At 42.8% G+C, this 15,840-nt stretch overlaps 1 protein-coding gene across 2 annotated transcripts in view; it reads right to left on the minus strand.

Annotated features, from left to right (window-relative positions):
* Positions 1-9,749, minus strand: part of LOC147435247 (SH3 domain-containing protein) — a 113,480-nt gene extending 103,731 nt beyond the window's left edge. Inside the window, exons 1-2 of one of the 2 annotated variants that reach the window (XM_086488334.1) lie at positions 9,022-9,746; positions 6,752-6,802 (exon numbers count right to left, since the gene is read on the minus strand). In XM_086488334.1, the coding sequence (XP_086344460.1) occupies positions 6,752-6,802; positions 9,022-9,258 (288 nt within the window). In that variant the 5' untranslated portion in view covers positions 9,259-9,746. Of the gene's footprint in view, positions 1-6,751; positions 6,803-9,021 lie in introns of both variants that reach the window. The other variant, XM_086488335.1, reaches the window with a different exon arrangement.
* Positions 9,750-15,840: the final 6,091 nt, after the last annotated feature.

Raw genomic sequence — 15,840 nt, forward strand, 5'->3', positions numbered from 1 at the left:
TTGGTACCACGCATGGCAAGAGGCACAGTTGGCCGCGCACCTAGAGGAAGCCGAGGATGGCGCGCCCCTTTTTTTCAATTGGGCCGACTTCCAAGACAAGCTCAAGGCACGGTTTATGCCACCCCCGTATCTCGCACGATTGAAGGACGATTGTTGCCGTCTCAAGCAAAATGGTATGCCAGTTATGTCTTTCTCTAATTGTGTTTTGCAGCTCGGCACTCAATTATGCAAATCGGATGCGGAGCGCAAAGAGGCATTCCTTTATGGATTGGACGAGTATATCAAGTATGATGTCGAGGTGCTCAATCCAATCGATCTCAATAAGGCGGTAGCGATCGCTCTCGCACAGGAGATGAAGCACAACAAGGGAAAGCCTAAGGAAAACAAGACTTCCACAAGTACCTCTCAGAACCCTCAGAACAGTAAGAACGGTAAGACTAGTAACAACGGTAACTCTTCTGACCAATCTTCCAATAGTCTCTCAGAAAAGAACTCTCAAAATGAACCTAAGGATAAAGCTAACACAATTGCTAAATCTAAGCCACTCCGGATGAAAAGGTAGAAAAAGGAATTTTAGGAGGATACATCACGCCTCAAGGGTCACATAAAAAGAACATGTCCTAAGCTTGAATCAAATGAATCTAAAGAACCCACAAAACCCACTTCCTCTGTCAATACAATAAATGAGAACACGAGTGTGACCATATCTCTCATGATCCTCCCATTGATGAGTCTCTCATTAAGTGTTATGGTCATGTCAATGGTCAGCGTTTTGTCATATTGTTTGACCCAGGCAGTTGCATGATTTGATTAGTGACTCTCTTGTCGAAAGAGCCCGCTTGGAGGTTCGCAAGACATCTCCTTTCAAGGTGTCTGGCTTCTCTCCCGGTATAGACTCTCTCATCACGCAAGAGTGCCTTGATGTTTTGTTCACTATTCAACAAGTGTCCTTCCGCAGAATACTTGTAGTCTCTCCTCTTTCAGGATGTGATATACTTTTGGGCATTCGATGGTTTCGTGAGCATAACCCTCTCATTGATCGGGCGGAAAATACGTTCATTTTCAATGCCAAAAGTGACTCTCCCCTTGTCGTTCGTGGAGAGCAAGTTGTTCATTCTTCATCTCTCATTTCTAATGTGCAGGCGTAGATTAAAAGGATTCAAGAGAAGGAGACTCTCTCAGTCTCGTCTTCTCCAAAGCATGACACACATGATTTGCATGATTATGATAAGCATGATGATGAGCAGGATGATTTGCATGATCAAGATGTGATTTCTCACAAGCATGATGATTTGCAAGAAAAAGATGTGATTGTTCACAAGGATGATGGTTTAGTGGATACTTTTTCTAGTGAAGCTAACCTCATTGCAGATTCGATCAATCACGAAGAACCGATCTTGGCTCTCAAGTCGAGGTGCAAAGAACCCCCACAGGAAGATTCGATCAACCACGAAGAACCAGTCTTGACTCTCGAGTCGAGGTTCAAAGAAACCCCACAGGATGTATTATGTGTTCGAATGATTAGTCAGCACGCATTGTTAGAGTGTTTCACTCATGATGCCTTCCTGTATTTTAGTCACCGTCCTTATGTGATCCCTTTTCATAGGCATGACATATTGTACGATGAACACAATTCACTCATGAATGAGCACGGATATATGCGCATGATTCATGAAAAGATGAAATGTTTGCATTCAAGGAATTTACATTCCATGTCTCTTCCTTGGCATGACACAATATCCAAAAGAGCACAAGAAGGATTGAGCATCAAGCATAGGCATTTCCATTGTGTTTTGCCACCGTTGATTGATTTAGATCAGAAAGTCAAGTTTCAACCCCATTGTTTGCGTGTGTTTGATGAACGGTTTGGCACTCCGCCACTTTGTTCATTTGCATCGCATGCGCAGTTTGTTCAAAGGAATAGTATTTTTCCAGTCACTTTACATAGAATGGGTATGTTCATGGTTTTGTGTGGTTTCGGGAATTTTCATCCTCGAAGATTCTTGAAGAAGGTAGACGCATGACTATCGACGAAGTTGAAGCATCGAAGGAGCCACAGAAGACTTTGTCGCTTTCAGCACGGCCCAAAGAAGCAAGCGTTGCAGACCTTTATGAAGTTCAAGTATCGCATGACCCACTCATCAGAGTGAGCCGACGAAGAGTCCTTTCCAGGATTCAAGACGTTGTTGGCGATCTCCCTCGACGCCATACAATTCGGTACCAGTACCTCACTTTGAAAAGGAGCGGATGTCACGTGACACATCCAACCTATGTGTCAGTGGACAAGCTACAGCATGACAAGGGTTCAGTTCAGTCAAGTCAGTCTAGAATAGGAAGTGATCTGGCATTTTTGTGAATCTGTTGTTGGGTGCAACGGAATGATTGTTTACGCTTTGCTCAAGATGAGTGCTCCGAACTGTGCTCAAGGTTCCTTTTGTTCTTATGGAAGGTAGAGCCTTCCGTTCTTAATGGGAGAATGCTATGCTCACAAACAAAGTGAATGTACTCCACCTCTATTGTTTCCACGACCTCTAGAGTAAAAAGCCTGATCTCTGGAATTGTTATTTGATGTAGAAGGACCTGACTTGCCTAACTTCACCTCTTCTTGCAAACAAAGGTTTACTAACTCTTCAAAATCAGGCATGTGTCCTCGAACAGATATAGATGTATCCAATGACTTGTATTCCGGTCCCAAACCATTCAATGTCACTGAAACTAAGTCATCATCTGGAACTTCAACATTAATGCTCGCAAGATCTTCCTGTATTTGCTTTATCTCTGTCACATAATCTGATATGGATCTATTTCCTCGCCATACACAATGTAACCTTTGCTTCAAGTGAACCTTTTGTGGTTCTGTATTGGAGCTGTTCATTCTTGCTAGTATCTCCCATGCTTCCTTTGGAGATTGAGCCTTCTTCACATGTGGTATAAAGAAGTCACTAATGCATAGTGCAAGTGTATGAGACTGAGAGATAGAGAGAGAATAGAGATACGACACCAGAGACATTGTAAAACCCTCCTCCGAAGGCCCCACTCTCGTTGGCGAGAGTGGTCTACTTATGATTGCACAATCTGTACAAATGGAATGCATGAGACTGATGCAAGTCTAGGCTATGTCGACGATGACGACGGTGAAGTCGACCTAGGGCTGAAATCTGCAATCTTTCTACTACTGTCCAAAAACGCTATGGGCTGAAATCTGCGACTGAGCCAAAAACGCTGATTTGGGACTGTTTTCCGTGGGTCTTTGTCGCTGAAAATCTGCAGGTTTGGGGCTGAAAACTAAGGTGTCTTTAAGCTGAAAATCGATAGTCTATCCGGGCTGAATCTGCTACTCCTTTTAGGGCTGATCTGGATGGACCTTTAGGGCTGCAAATCACTGCATATGCTGGATCTGCAAGGCTGAAGATGAAACCAAAAACGCTAGGCTGTTGTGTTCCAAAAACGCTAGGTGTGCTGGTCTTTCCAAAAACGCTAGGTGTTGGGTTCTGTTGGCGATGCAGATCTGATGCAAAAACGCCAAGCTGAGGATGCTTTGCAAAAACGCTATCTGATGGTTTGACTGCGGCGAGAACCTGCTCCTGCTGCCAAAAACGCCAGGCAATGCTTGTGGATGGCGATGGACTCTTGTTGGAGGAAACGCTATGCAATGGGGTCTTTGCTTGGCGGGAAAACCGCCAGGGTCCTGTTGAGAAGTTGCCTGCTGACCTTGGCTCCTGTTGCCTCTTCTGCCATTTAGTGGTTTACTTATATATTTTCTTAGCAAAATTGCCCTACCTACTTTTGTTGGAAAGTCACTTAAATTAATAAATAAAAAATGTCAAAAATAGGAAAAATAGGCTAAATGCATTGGAAAATTCTCCCTGATGGAATCTGATGGCTTCTGGTGGGAATACTGATGATCATGCTATGTGCAACCAGAGGATATGCATATATACTAAGTGACTGGGCATGCACGGTCTACAAATAAACTCACAAAAGTGCCAAATCACTTCTAAATCTAGACTGACTGGATTGACGGAACCCTGATCATGCTGTAGCTTGTCCACGGACACATAGGGTTGGATGTGTCACGTGACATCTGTTCGCAGACCGTGCATGTCCAGACACTTAGAGTAGATGCATATCCTCTGGTTGCACACAACATGATCGTCAGCATTACCTATTTTTCCTATTTTTGACATTTTTCACTTATTATTTTAAGTGACTTTTGTTGGGAAACTGGGTAAGGCAATTTGCATAAGGCAATATATAAGAAAACCAACGCTAGCATTATCTGGCAGAAGAGGTAGCAGGAGCACTTGCTCGACGGGTAACTTCTCAAGCAAGCACCAGAAAAGCCTGGCGTTTTTCAACAAGAAGCCACCTTTTTCAGCCCCCTAAGACCAGAGCCAGCACTTCAGCGCTTGAAATCAGCAATTCCAGCAATCCAACGTTTTTCAACAGCAGCACTTCAGCGTTTTCCCAACCAACCAGTCCAGCGTTTTTAGGACAGCAAATCAGCGTTTTTACCAGCAGCAGCAGAACAGCCTTTTGTAGCAGCAAATCAGCGTTTTGCAACAACAGCAGATTCAGCAACCTACTTCAGCGTTTTTCCTCAACCCAAGGCAGCGTTTTCAGCCCCAACTTGGTGCGACAAGAACCAACTCACAGCATTCAATTTCCATCCTTAGCTTCGTCATCTCGTCCGCACCGTCGACTTCGACATAGCAGCACTTAGACTCATTGCATCAGCCCCTTGTATCAAATTGTGTAATCAATAGCATAGACCTCTCTCGATGGCCCTTGGAGGAGGGTTTCACAACTTTCTGGTGTCGTATTCTTCTTTCTCTATCTCTCAGTCTCAGCACCTTCATTCACAGTGTTTATCCACTTTGTTTGTGATCACTTGCACTCTCTCATTAAAGAACGGAAGGCTCTCCCTTAAGGAACCTTGAGCACAGTTCGGAGCACTCATCTTGAGCAAAGTTCAACATTCACTTCCGCTGCACCTTACACCCACCCCAAGGATGTTTACTAAAGAACTTAATGATGTTGTCGAAAAACGAATCAATCAACTTCTAGACACGAAGAAGCCATCGAAGAAACAATTGAAGAAGCGCAACAAGGGGACTGACTACCCCGATTACTTGGGCCGTCAATCTTCTTTTGCAGCTGCATGGAAAGAGAAGAAGCATGTACATTTCGAAGGACTACCCAATTCTTCTTCTTCTTCTTCTAACAGTTCTCCTAGCTCTCTCTCTTCCGACTCGAGCGAGGAGGACAGAAAGGGCAAGAAGCGAAGCCAGAATCAAAATTTTAAAGAGAGCAAGAAAAAGGCAAGGAAGATCAGATCCAGACCAGTTTTTTGACAATTCTACTGAGGAGTCATCCTATAACAGTTCGGGCTCCAATGATCACATGTTTTATATAGAGAAGAAACACTTTTACACAACCAACCAGTATGATTTTCTCGAAGACAAGGGCAAAATGACTAAGGAAATTAAAGAGGGTGGACAGTCAGACAAGTTTGAATCCTTTTCCGCATTCCGAGTGCCCCTAAGGCTTCAGCTTTTATTCAGCAGCGGCATCATTCTTGAAAGAAAATGCACGAACGTGGTGGTCCACTCTTCTTTTGAGAAGAGAAGCCCCGACCAAGTGGTTAAATTTCAAACGGCTCTTTATTTCTTCTTGGTTGACTCAGGAGTAGGAACGAGATGTGAGAACCGCTTGGAACCATCTTCGCATAACCAAGGGTGAAACTTTGGATGCATATTGTTAAAGATTTTGAGATTCTTTTCTATCGTTAAGAAGGTCACTTTCAAAGAGCAAATCGAGCGGTTTTGTTGTGGACTTCCCAAAGAGACCCGAGATTACTACCTTGAGCAGAAGTCCGAGTCCATACAACAACTAATGTGACATGCTAAGCGGAGATTCTCGATACATTGGGGTAACCTCACCTATCCCATTGATGAAGTTTCGACACCAAGGACCGGACAGAGCTCGACAAATGACAATAGAAAGAAGTAGTTCAAGAAAAAGGAGGAGGCACGACCCCGATTGACTGAGGAGGAGAGAGCAAACTATCTCAAAGAGGGGAAGTGTTTTGGCTACGGGGAACATGGACACAAACAGCAAAAGAACGTAGCAGAAAAGGCAAGATGAAAGGAGGACTGGTACCAGATTGTATGGGGACCGACCTAAGTCATATGGACGAAAGTACAGAACTTTGCCACACATGGGCAAAGTAAAATATCAGGAAGCCCTCATTTTCTTTGATGGAGGAGCCAAGGCCAACTTCATTTCACCTGAATTGGCCGCTCGACATAGAATTACACCCGACAGGATGGGGCCACAGACGGAGGCAGTTCTAGCGGCACCCTGACGGAATGTTGCCAATACATCTGTCATTGGCAAACTTCATTTGCATTGTCATGGGTATTTAAAGCACGAGGACTTTTACATCATGCCTTTGGAAGGGTGTGACGTCCTCCTAGGAATCCCTTGGTACCACAAGAACAACGCCGTGGTCGACTATCGGGCCAAGAAAGCGACTTTCACAAATGAGAATCGCAAGAAAATTGTACTTGATGTAAAATTGAAGGGCGAGTCCGTTCCTATGAATTAATGAAATACAGTCTTTTTGTTTACTCGATCTACTTGAAAGAATTGAATGATGAACAAAGAACCAATATATTTGAATTATGCAAAGAACAACAAGAATTTCTGCACACACACACACACACTGACTGTTTCTCAAAAGGCTTACCAGGCGAGTTACCTCCACCTCGTCCCGAGGACCACACCATTGACTTGATTCCTGGAAGCACACCACCGAACCGGCCACCTTATCGAGTTAGCCGAGCCCAGAATGAACAAATCATGAACCAAATGAAAGAACGACTTAAAAAGGGTCTCATCCAACCTAGTACATCACCTTATTGTTCTCCAATTTTGTTAGCACTAAAAAAAGACGGATCTTGGAGAATGTGCATTGATTACAGAGCTCTCAATAAAATCACCATCAAGAACGGATTCCCTATTCCAAGGATCGATGATATTCTTGTCAGACTTCAGGGATCCTCTAATTTCAGCAAGATTGATTTGAAAAGCGGATATCATCAAATCAGAATCGCTCCGGGAGATGTCTACAAGACAACCTTTTGGACAAGCTTTGGTTTTACGAATTTTTGGTGATGCCTTTTGGACTTACAAATGTTGTTGCAACTTTCAATCGCATGATGGATAGGATTTTCCAAGAGTATCGGTCTTTTGTCGGCACTTTCTTTAACGACATTATAGTTTTCTCCAAGAATGAAGCAGAGCACCGACACCATCTGCTATACAAGCCTTTCAGGCATTGCGCAAGCATAGATTGGTTATCAATACCAAAAATCTTACCAAGATACATTTCTTGGGACACATCGTCTCAGCAGAAGGAGTACAAATGGACCAGGCCAAAAAAGACACTATTTGCGATTGGCTTGACCTAAAGAATGTTCATGAAGTTCGAAGCTTTATGGGCTTGTGCTCTTATCATCGATGGTTCATTCAGAAGTTTGTAGAGATATCTTCACCTTTACATTTATTGACTCAGAAGAAGTTCCTTTCTCGTGGAGACCGATCGGGGTGAGTGCTTTTCAGACACTTAAGGAAAAATTGACTACTGAACCAGTGAGGTCCAGTGTTGGCTTTGCGAGATTTACAAAAGTCATTCGAAGTTTATTGTGATGCTTGTGGTCATAGTCTAGGAGCGGTCTTGATGCAAGAAGGCCATGTGATTGCTTATGAAAGCAGGATGTTTTCACGGCTAGAGTTGGTAGCACATAATTATGAGAAAGAGCTATTGGCAGTGATCCATGCTTACACAGTAGCGACACTATTTACTCAGAGCCGATTTCACGGTTTTTACAGATCATCAAAGTCTACGCTACTTCTCGTCACGGAAGCACCTTCAGAAAAGCAGATATGATGGGCTAACATCTTGTCACAGTTTCACTTCCAGATTGTCCATGTTCAAGGACATAAAAATTTAGTGGCAAATGAATTGTCTCAAAAGCTCTTAGTTCTCGCTATTTCCGCGATTCATCAGAGAAGCTTCGAGGATATGATTGACCAGTACGCCTCATATCCTGACTTTGCGGACATTTTCACTCGGATATAAAATGGGAAGACAGTGCCAAGGTATTTTATACGGGATGGCTACTTGATGAAGAAAACGATGTTGTGTGTTACACACCCTTTGAGGGAAAAGGTCTTGACCGAGTGCCATTGTCCACCTTTTACGCGTCACCGTGGCATCGATACCACCTTGTCCCTAGGTCTAAACATAAAGGCAGGAGATGATCCTCCAAACTCTAGAGTCTAGCAACCTCTTCTATGTTGACGAAAAATTTACACCTGATCCCATTCCACACCTTTGGTCATTCACGTCACCATTCTAGTTATCCGTTCCATGCCTCGATATGAGAAAGATCACATCACCAAGCTGCAGTCTGATGAGATGGAAACCAGAGCACAGGGCCACTTCCAAGTAAGTTCGTACTCCATAGAATCGCCTCAGAACCTAAGTGGGGTGTCACATCCAACATGATTTTACCTAAAATGGCCCTTTCATGCTGTTGGAACTTCAGGGTCGCCTTTAATGATTTCAACTCAAAAAGATTTTCTCTTGATTTATAAAACCATACGTCAATGAAGCCTTAGTGGGCATTCTCTACACGGCCACAAGCACTCTTCTGATTAACGGCTGCTTTTCGCTCTTGTTTTTATTTGGTAGAGGGTGAACTACACTTATAAAGTACATTAATCCTAACTGAGAAAAATGGCAGCATTCTTATCTGACTAAGTATGTCGTAACGTTATATCACAAAGACGATACATAATCCCTGCATTGTTGAATAGTTTCACAAGCAGCACAGCTTTAGCCTATATTAAGTGCAGTAAAGAGTGAGCGATACCATTTTACGCTATATTAAGATAATGTCAAGATCGATATTCAAAAATATTCAATTCAGCACCTTGCAATGTGGGAAGTACCTTCTTCTTCTTTGCCAACGGGCCAAGGCTTGTTTTGACAGGGGAAATCAGGCGTGCGGGCGATAATGACTCTGCAGCAGAACCAGCTGCCTGGAGCGATCCAGGTTTCCGAGAGGCTTTTGAAGGATCTGGAGTTCCTTTGCCAAGGGCGGGCAGGGCGGAGTTGGCAGGCAGAGATGCCGGATCCGATGTTATGAGATCCATAAGAGTAGTGCTGCCTGACTCCTGGCTCGCCATCTCCTTCCCCCTAAAGAGTTTGCTATTAGGTTGGGTTCACAGTAGGCGACGGCAGGAAATTGGAGCCTGCTGCCAGCGAATCAGAGCCCTGCACGTCAGCCTCCTTGTTACTTGGAGAGCCTACGATCAATATTGTATTATTTTTGCGCGGGTAAATTTTCCTCGCTTTTCAGACGCGCTGGCTTTTCATACGTGCGCTCAAGCGCTTGCTCCTCCTCTCCAAATCATGGTCCACCCTCCTGTGAGATCGAAGGTCGGTTGAACCGTGCCCCACATAAAACACACAAGATTCGAGAGCAAGAAAGTAGAAGTTGCCGTATCAAGCTTCAGCCATGTCGAAGGCTGTAATATCAATGAAGCGGAGGGGCAGGATGCGTAGAGGTTGCAGCAGGTGGGCAACAAGAAGAGTCCGATGATCGGGAATGCTTATGTGATGTGTTTGACCTCTATGAGCAGGCTCTCCAAGAGCTCCGTATGTTTGATGATGATCAGGTAAGATTTGCATTTGTGTAAAATTCTGCCAAGTGCTTTCATTTGAATCGCAAAGGTTCTAGTGTGTGTCCACTGGGGAACTCCAAAATTTGTAGCATGGTAAGATACCCTTTCACACCTAGAGTTATATTTCTTTGTTAGAAAGGGGGAAGTGATGATCTCAGTACCAGTACGAGAGAGAGAGAGAGAGAGAGAGTCTTCCTTCGAACGCCCAAGCCGTTCCTTGTTCTTTTCGCTTATTTTTTACGCAAGTTAGTTCTTTTATTGCCTTGTTACTTGGTAAGCCAAAGAACTCCTTTTTCGAAATAAGGCTACAATATTTAACCACTTGGCTCAATCGTGATCGTAGAATGGGGAGCATAATCCAATTTTCAAGGCTTACCAAGTAAAAACAATGTTGCCGAAAAGCAACTTAAGCATGCTTTTACGGCGTTGTGTTGGGCGTCAAAAGACAATATGAGGTCGTAAGGCAAGCACAGGGAGACACATTACGATGAAAAGCTCCCACCGTTGATCATAATGATGTTGATGAAGATGAAAGACAGCATGTCGAGGATGTATAGCAAGCACAAGCAGAGCGCATGGCACTAGGAAAGTGTCTTCGTTGATTGATAGCGTCCTTGAGGGCTTCGGAGGTGATGAGCTTTAGGAGTCATGTGTAAGATTCTCAGTCGCTCTTGGTAGTGAAGAATAGTTCTGGAGGAGAACTGGGCTGTGATCGAAAGGAGACAATGAGCACGGTTGAGGTGCTGCCAAATTACTCAAAACCACTATACTCGCCCGCCTAATTTGGATAGATACGACACTCGTCACCTCTTTGGCAATAGCTACGTTTTCAACAGAAGACAATTAGTAATGATTGAGATATGTAAACTTTGCAATTTGTAAGATGGCTCATGGCATCAACGTGCTTCACTACATTTCAGTGAATAGAGAACTCATCACAACAATAAACCCTACACCGTCTATGGATGCACATTATAAAGTTACCTCTGCTTCTATTTAAGCTTAATCCATAACCTGTATCTTTTGTATTTGTATGGACTCCTGTTTTGTGTCTCACAAAGAGGACATGTATTGACAATAGTGGACGTTTGAACTGCACAAGTATGATTCCATCTCGACAACATTGCAAGGTCCGTTATTTGTATCCAAATTCCTATGCCTATACATTTGCTTGACGCGACACAAAATGCTACAAGGCACGGCACGACTTCCGTTTCTTATAAGTCTTGAAGAGACCACAGTGCCATCTCTCCACCATACCTTTGTATGGCACTTCTACATGATGTGCACTTTATATTTAGCATTTTCACTTTGTGCCTAACTGCAAAATAAAATGTTCAACTATTTACATTGCTTTTATGTAGCCTGATCCAAACAGCCCTCTGGCTTACACAGTTGGGCAACACGTCAAATATGTTTTGCACTAGCTTGTGTGATCGACAACCAAGACTCCTTGCTCCCTCCGACTGTGATAACACGTAACTCTCTCTCTCTCTCTCTCTCTCTCTCTCTCTCTCTCTCTCTCTCTCTCTCTCTAACCCACCCAAGTGTGGTAGATTGGTTATGTCATTTACCTCTTGAATAACAGGTCTTGAGTTCAACTCCTTGTCAGCTAGATCTTTAAGGTCTCTTGAGATAGTTTCCTACGACGTTAAAACTCTCTTCTTCTTCTTCTTCTCTCTCAGGTTCTATGAGAAATAAGAGCGTCAATGCCTTGAAATTGGACCATTTTACAGACAGCTATAGAGGTAATTGTTAATCATATACACGATTCTTTTCTAAAAATTCATCAATGCACTTTGTAATTAGTTTTTCACTGCTAGATACTTGATGTCGATGTGCGTATGTCTTATTAGGTTCTATAGTAATGCTCACAAAGCAAGACTAGTTCACATAGCGCGGCGGCTCCGACCCCCCCTCGCCCATCTTCTCTTCCACCCTCCACGTATGCTACTTTTTCATTTTGCAGGTCCTTTTTTAAATCAAACAAATTGTTTTTTTGTCTTCTTGCGTTGCTTCCACCCATCCCCTAAAGTTCACAATGGGCGGCGGTAGGAACCACCCATTCTCTCTTCCACCCTCCCCACTGTGAACGTTTAGCGGTGGAAGAGCGAATAATCCATGTCCTCCACACGGAACATGGTGTTCTGGAGGTTATCTTCCGCCGTGTTGATGTGAACCCACCCTTAGTCCTAACTTCTACATTTCCATACTCTCTCGCGTGCGTGCGTGCACGCGCACGTGTGTGTGTGTGTGTGTGTGTGTGTGTGTGTGTGTGTGTGTGTGTGTGTGTGCGTGCGTGAGAGAGAGAGAGAGAGAGAGAGAGAGAGAGAGGATTTACATATTGTGTGTGTGTGTATGTGTGTGTGTGTGTCTGAAAGCTTGCGCACAAAATTAGTGCCTGCGTCGGAGGCGAGAAGTGACGACAAATTCACGACATAGCTTAGAAGTGTGGCTCACAGTAAGAGAAAAGCCCTTGTTTCCTCTCTCTCTCTCTCTCTCTCTCTCTATATATATATATATATATATATATATATATATATATATATATATATATATATATATATATATATATATATACTCATATGGATAGTATGGAGACAACGACAACACAACTTAGCAAAAATACGAAGCCTAGAAGAAAAGATGGGTTCTTGTAAAGGATAATGGTGAGAAATTCACGGCCATATGTTTGTAGTAAAACATTGCAACGTTGCATCAGCAATTGCCTTTGGCAGTGCCAAAAAAGGTTACAAGGACCCATAGGTAGGGAGAGGGTCACCCCAGCAACAAAAAATATAGCATGTACAAGATATATCTCTCATTCTAAGTCTTGCACTGGAGTAGGACAAGGGGATCTTGTTCCTCCATTGGGTCCATTTGGTGTTTTTCTGCAATGAAGGGATTGACAAGGAAGGATCTAGTGGAAATCTCATTTCTCGACAGAGAACTTTTGAGGACTTCTTTAGCTCCCAAAATCAATTTTGAAGAAAATGTTTGTTGCTCTGACTCTTCTGCATAATCTATGGCCTCCCACAAAGTGATGATAGCATCCAAAATGAACGTGCCTTTAATGAACCCCTATATGATGAAATGCATTATGGGACTTACTCTTCTTGTTAAAGGTAGGGTGAAAATTTTATAAGCAAATGTCAGACAAGTTATGGGTCGGGGAGAGCTCCTGACTCCAAGGCTTCTTGCCAGACTCTCAACCGAAAGTGGGTGATGAAATCCTGATAATGCTGGTAAAATTCATTGGGCAGTCCATCCAAGCCTGGTGATTTTCTTTTCTTAAGCGTTTCAATAGTGCTCCTCAACTCCCCCTTTGTGAGAGGTTGGTCTATCATTTTAGCCATAGATGGGGTCACCATCCTTTTCCTTATTCTGGCTATTTGGGCCAGAATAAGGAAAAGGATGGTGACCTTATCCTCTTTTTTCCTATCATTAATTCAAAGTTCTACTTCCTTCAAAAAAAAAAAACCTCCTGCATTAAGAAACACTGATGTAGCAAAAAGATTAGATTCTTTCCTGATGTGACAAAGGCATGAAAGTAGGGTTGGGGACACAATTGGACGAACGGCGAGAGTTTTTCTTCCTTTTAGCGAAGTCTCAGTTCAAAACCAGTGCGTGATATATTGCCCTATGTGTGCAGAAAGGGGACAGTGTGTACCTATTGGCAGGTTCTCACATTTATTCATTTCTTTGCTAGCTTCTCGTTTGTGAAAGCGGAAATGACGTTTTCCCCCTCTTGTGTTGAGAGAGAGATTTCGTGCTAGAAGTATTACTACTAAATTACGCTTCTACTACTAAATTAGGCTAAACAAGAGTGTAGGTTAGCACAAATTTGAACAATGATCACTAGGCATATCCATTGCTAGCCAAGTGTAGTCCATGTAGTAGCACAATTGCATCACCATATGTTTGGTTAGTTGTTTCATCATTCTAAAACTCTAGAACAGAGGTTAGAGCACTATCCATGGAGAGATAGAGCAAGTCTATTGTAGAGCCATCCTTGAGCCCGCTCTTCTTTTTGTTAATAACTATCATGCACAAAACTTTGTTCTTTTTTTTCTTTTTTTAACTTTAGACTCAAATCTTTTTAGAAAAACCTCCAAGTCAAAGAAAACCTTCGAAGACGCTTTAACCTCACCTATGTCAGTTGAGGACGAATCCCATTGCACGGGTTGCTTTGAAGAATGGTTGTGGGACTGCACCTGTGTTTGGAGAGCATTTGAACTGACGAATAAGCATTTGAACAGAAGAATGAGCATATCTGCTTGCAGCAAAGTCGTTGAAGCAGTATAGCCACCCAAAACCAAGATCATTAAAGGAGCAAAGAGTAGTGAGCACCATTCGGGAGCAATAAGGATGAGAGGAGCAGCAATGGGATATGAGAAGTGGGTTTTAAGTACCTCCCCATCTTGCAGTTGAATGCGATGGCAAGGTAAGCAGCAAGGTGCAGGCATGGTACCATCGCACGATTCAAGAAGCAAGTCACGTAGCCCAATGCTCCATGTGGACTTAGTCCGTCGCTCTACAATTCAAGGTGCAAGAGAGTCTCTAAGTGGGAGGCCGCATATGCTTCCATGTGGCACATAGCATCCAACCTTAATATAGGTACTAGTGGCTTAGACCGGCCTACCAACCCCATTCTAATGCCGCCGAGTGGTTAAAGAGAGTAGGAAAGAGCACCATCCACACATATTCCACACATTCCAAACCGCCCACATGTAAACAAAGCATTGCCAAGAATGCATTGTTTGTTGAGTTCAACATCTTGCATGATGCATGTTTATCAAAGCATCACCATGTTCAAGCCAATGTGTACATGCCTCAACCCTTGCATCGATGTGTGGTTGAACAAACTCGGAAGGAGAACCATCCACATGTAAACAAAAGCATTGTTAAGAATGTGTTGTTCGTTGAGTTCAACATCTTGCATGATCCATGTTTATCAAAGCATCACTATGAGTCAATGTGTACACTATACCTCAATGCTTGCATAGGTGATCACAGTTGAAGGTAGCCCTATGTCTACATTCCCAAAAAAGGCCCATAGCTTCCTAGACTTGCTAAGGTTGGACATTGCATAAGTGTATCCCAAGAGAGACTACATCCTACATCCTGGACAAGAACTTGTTGTGCTCCAATAGAATGTACATCCTCAACATGAAGCTCATCGGGAACTTGCGCTTGGATGATTTGGTTTAGGCCCCAATCATAAAAGTGCAATGTTATAAAGCATGGTGATGCATCGATTTGTGAGGTAGAAAGAAGTGAAAGCATGTTATAGTGGAAAGCTATATGTGCTATCAAATAGCATATCATCAAAAGGGGTATACGGCAATTTTTGTTAAAAAATTAATAATCTATGATAGATTATTATTTTAGATTGTACTCTCAAAGAGCTATCTAACAATATATAATATGATAAGAGATTCATATAACCTTGTATAGAAAATGTAGCATCATGTTTTGATAGTCATGTGTCCATGGACAACAACTTTTCAAACACCATAGCATGATTCTACCCAAAAGGCTAGCCTTCTCCATAGCTCTGGTGTCATTATAGCAAGGTACCGACCACCATGGACCTATAATGCATTCAAGAATTCCTTTAGCTTCTTTTTATGCATCCCCACACGATAATGTTGGAGGCATTGCAAATATACATTGCAAATACTCTCACTCTCACCAAAATGAAAATATTTGCATCCTTAGAAAAGCATTATGTTAATGGAAACTTGTAGCCATCTTCCAACAAAGGAGAGCGTACTCTATAAGCTATCATAGGTCAAAATGATGCACAATTTATTCTTAGTTTTAAACACTTCAAAGTGTGCTAGGAGTTTTTTCCCCCCGCTTATATATATTCTCATCATTCTAGGGCAAGCCTTATCTTTGTATTAGCACACTCAATTATACTACTTCTTGTGTTGTGTGCTCTAAATCTCCTCCATCTTCTCCATTATTGCGTGAATTATTGCACCTGCATTTCCAACAATTGGTCATAGTGGGCTTTGACATCCAAGGCAGCAATTCCAACACCCTTTCAGTTCACGTTCTCAAATTGAGATGCTTTCT

This window comes from Adiantum capillus-veneris, chromosome 18 (genome assembly GCF_014529385.1).
Source record: "Adiantum capillus-veneris isolate H3 chromosome 18, ASM1452938v2, whole genome shotgun sequence".
NCBI classification, from domain to species: Eukaryota; Viridiplantae; Streptophyta; class Polypodiopsida; order Polypodiales; family Pteridaceae; genus Adiantum; species Adiantum capillus-veneris.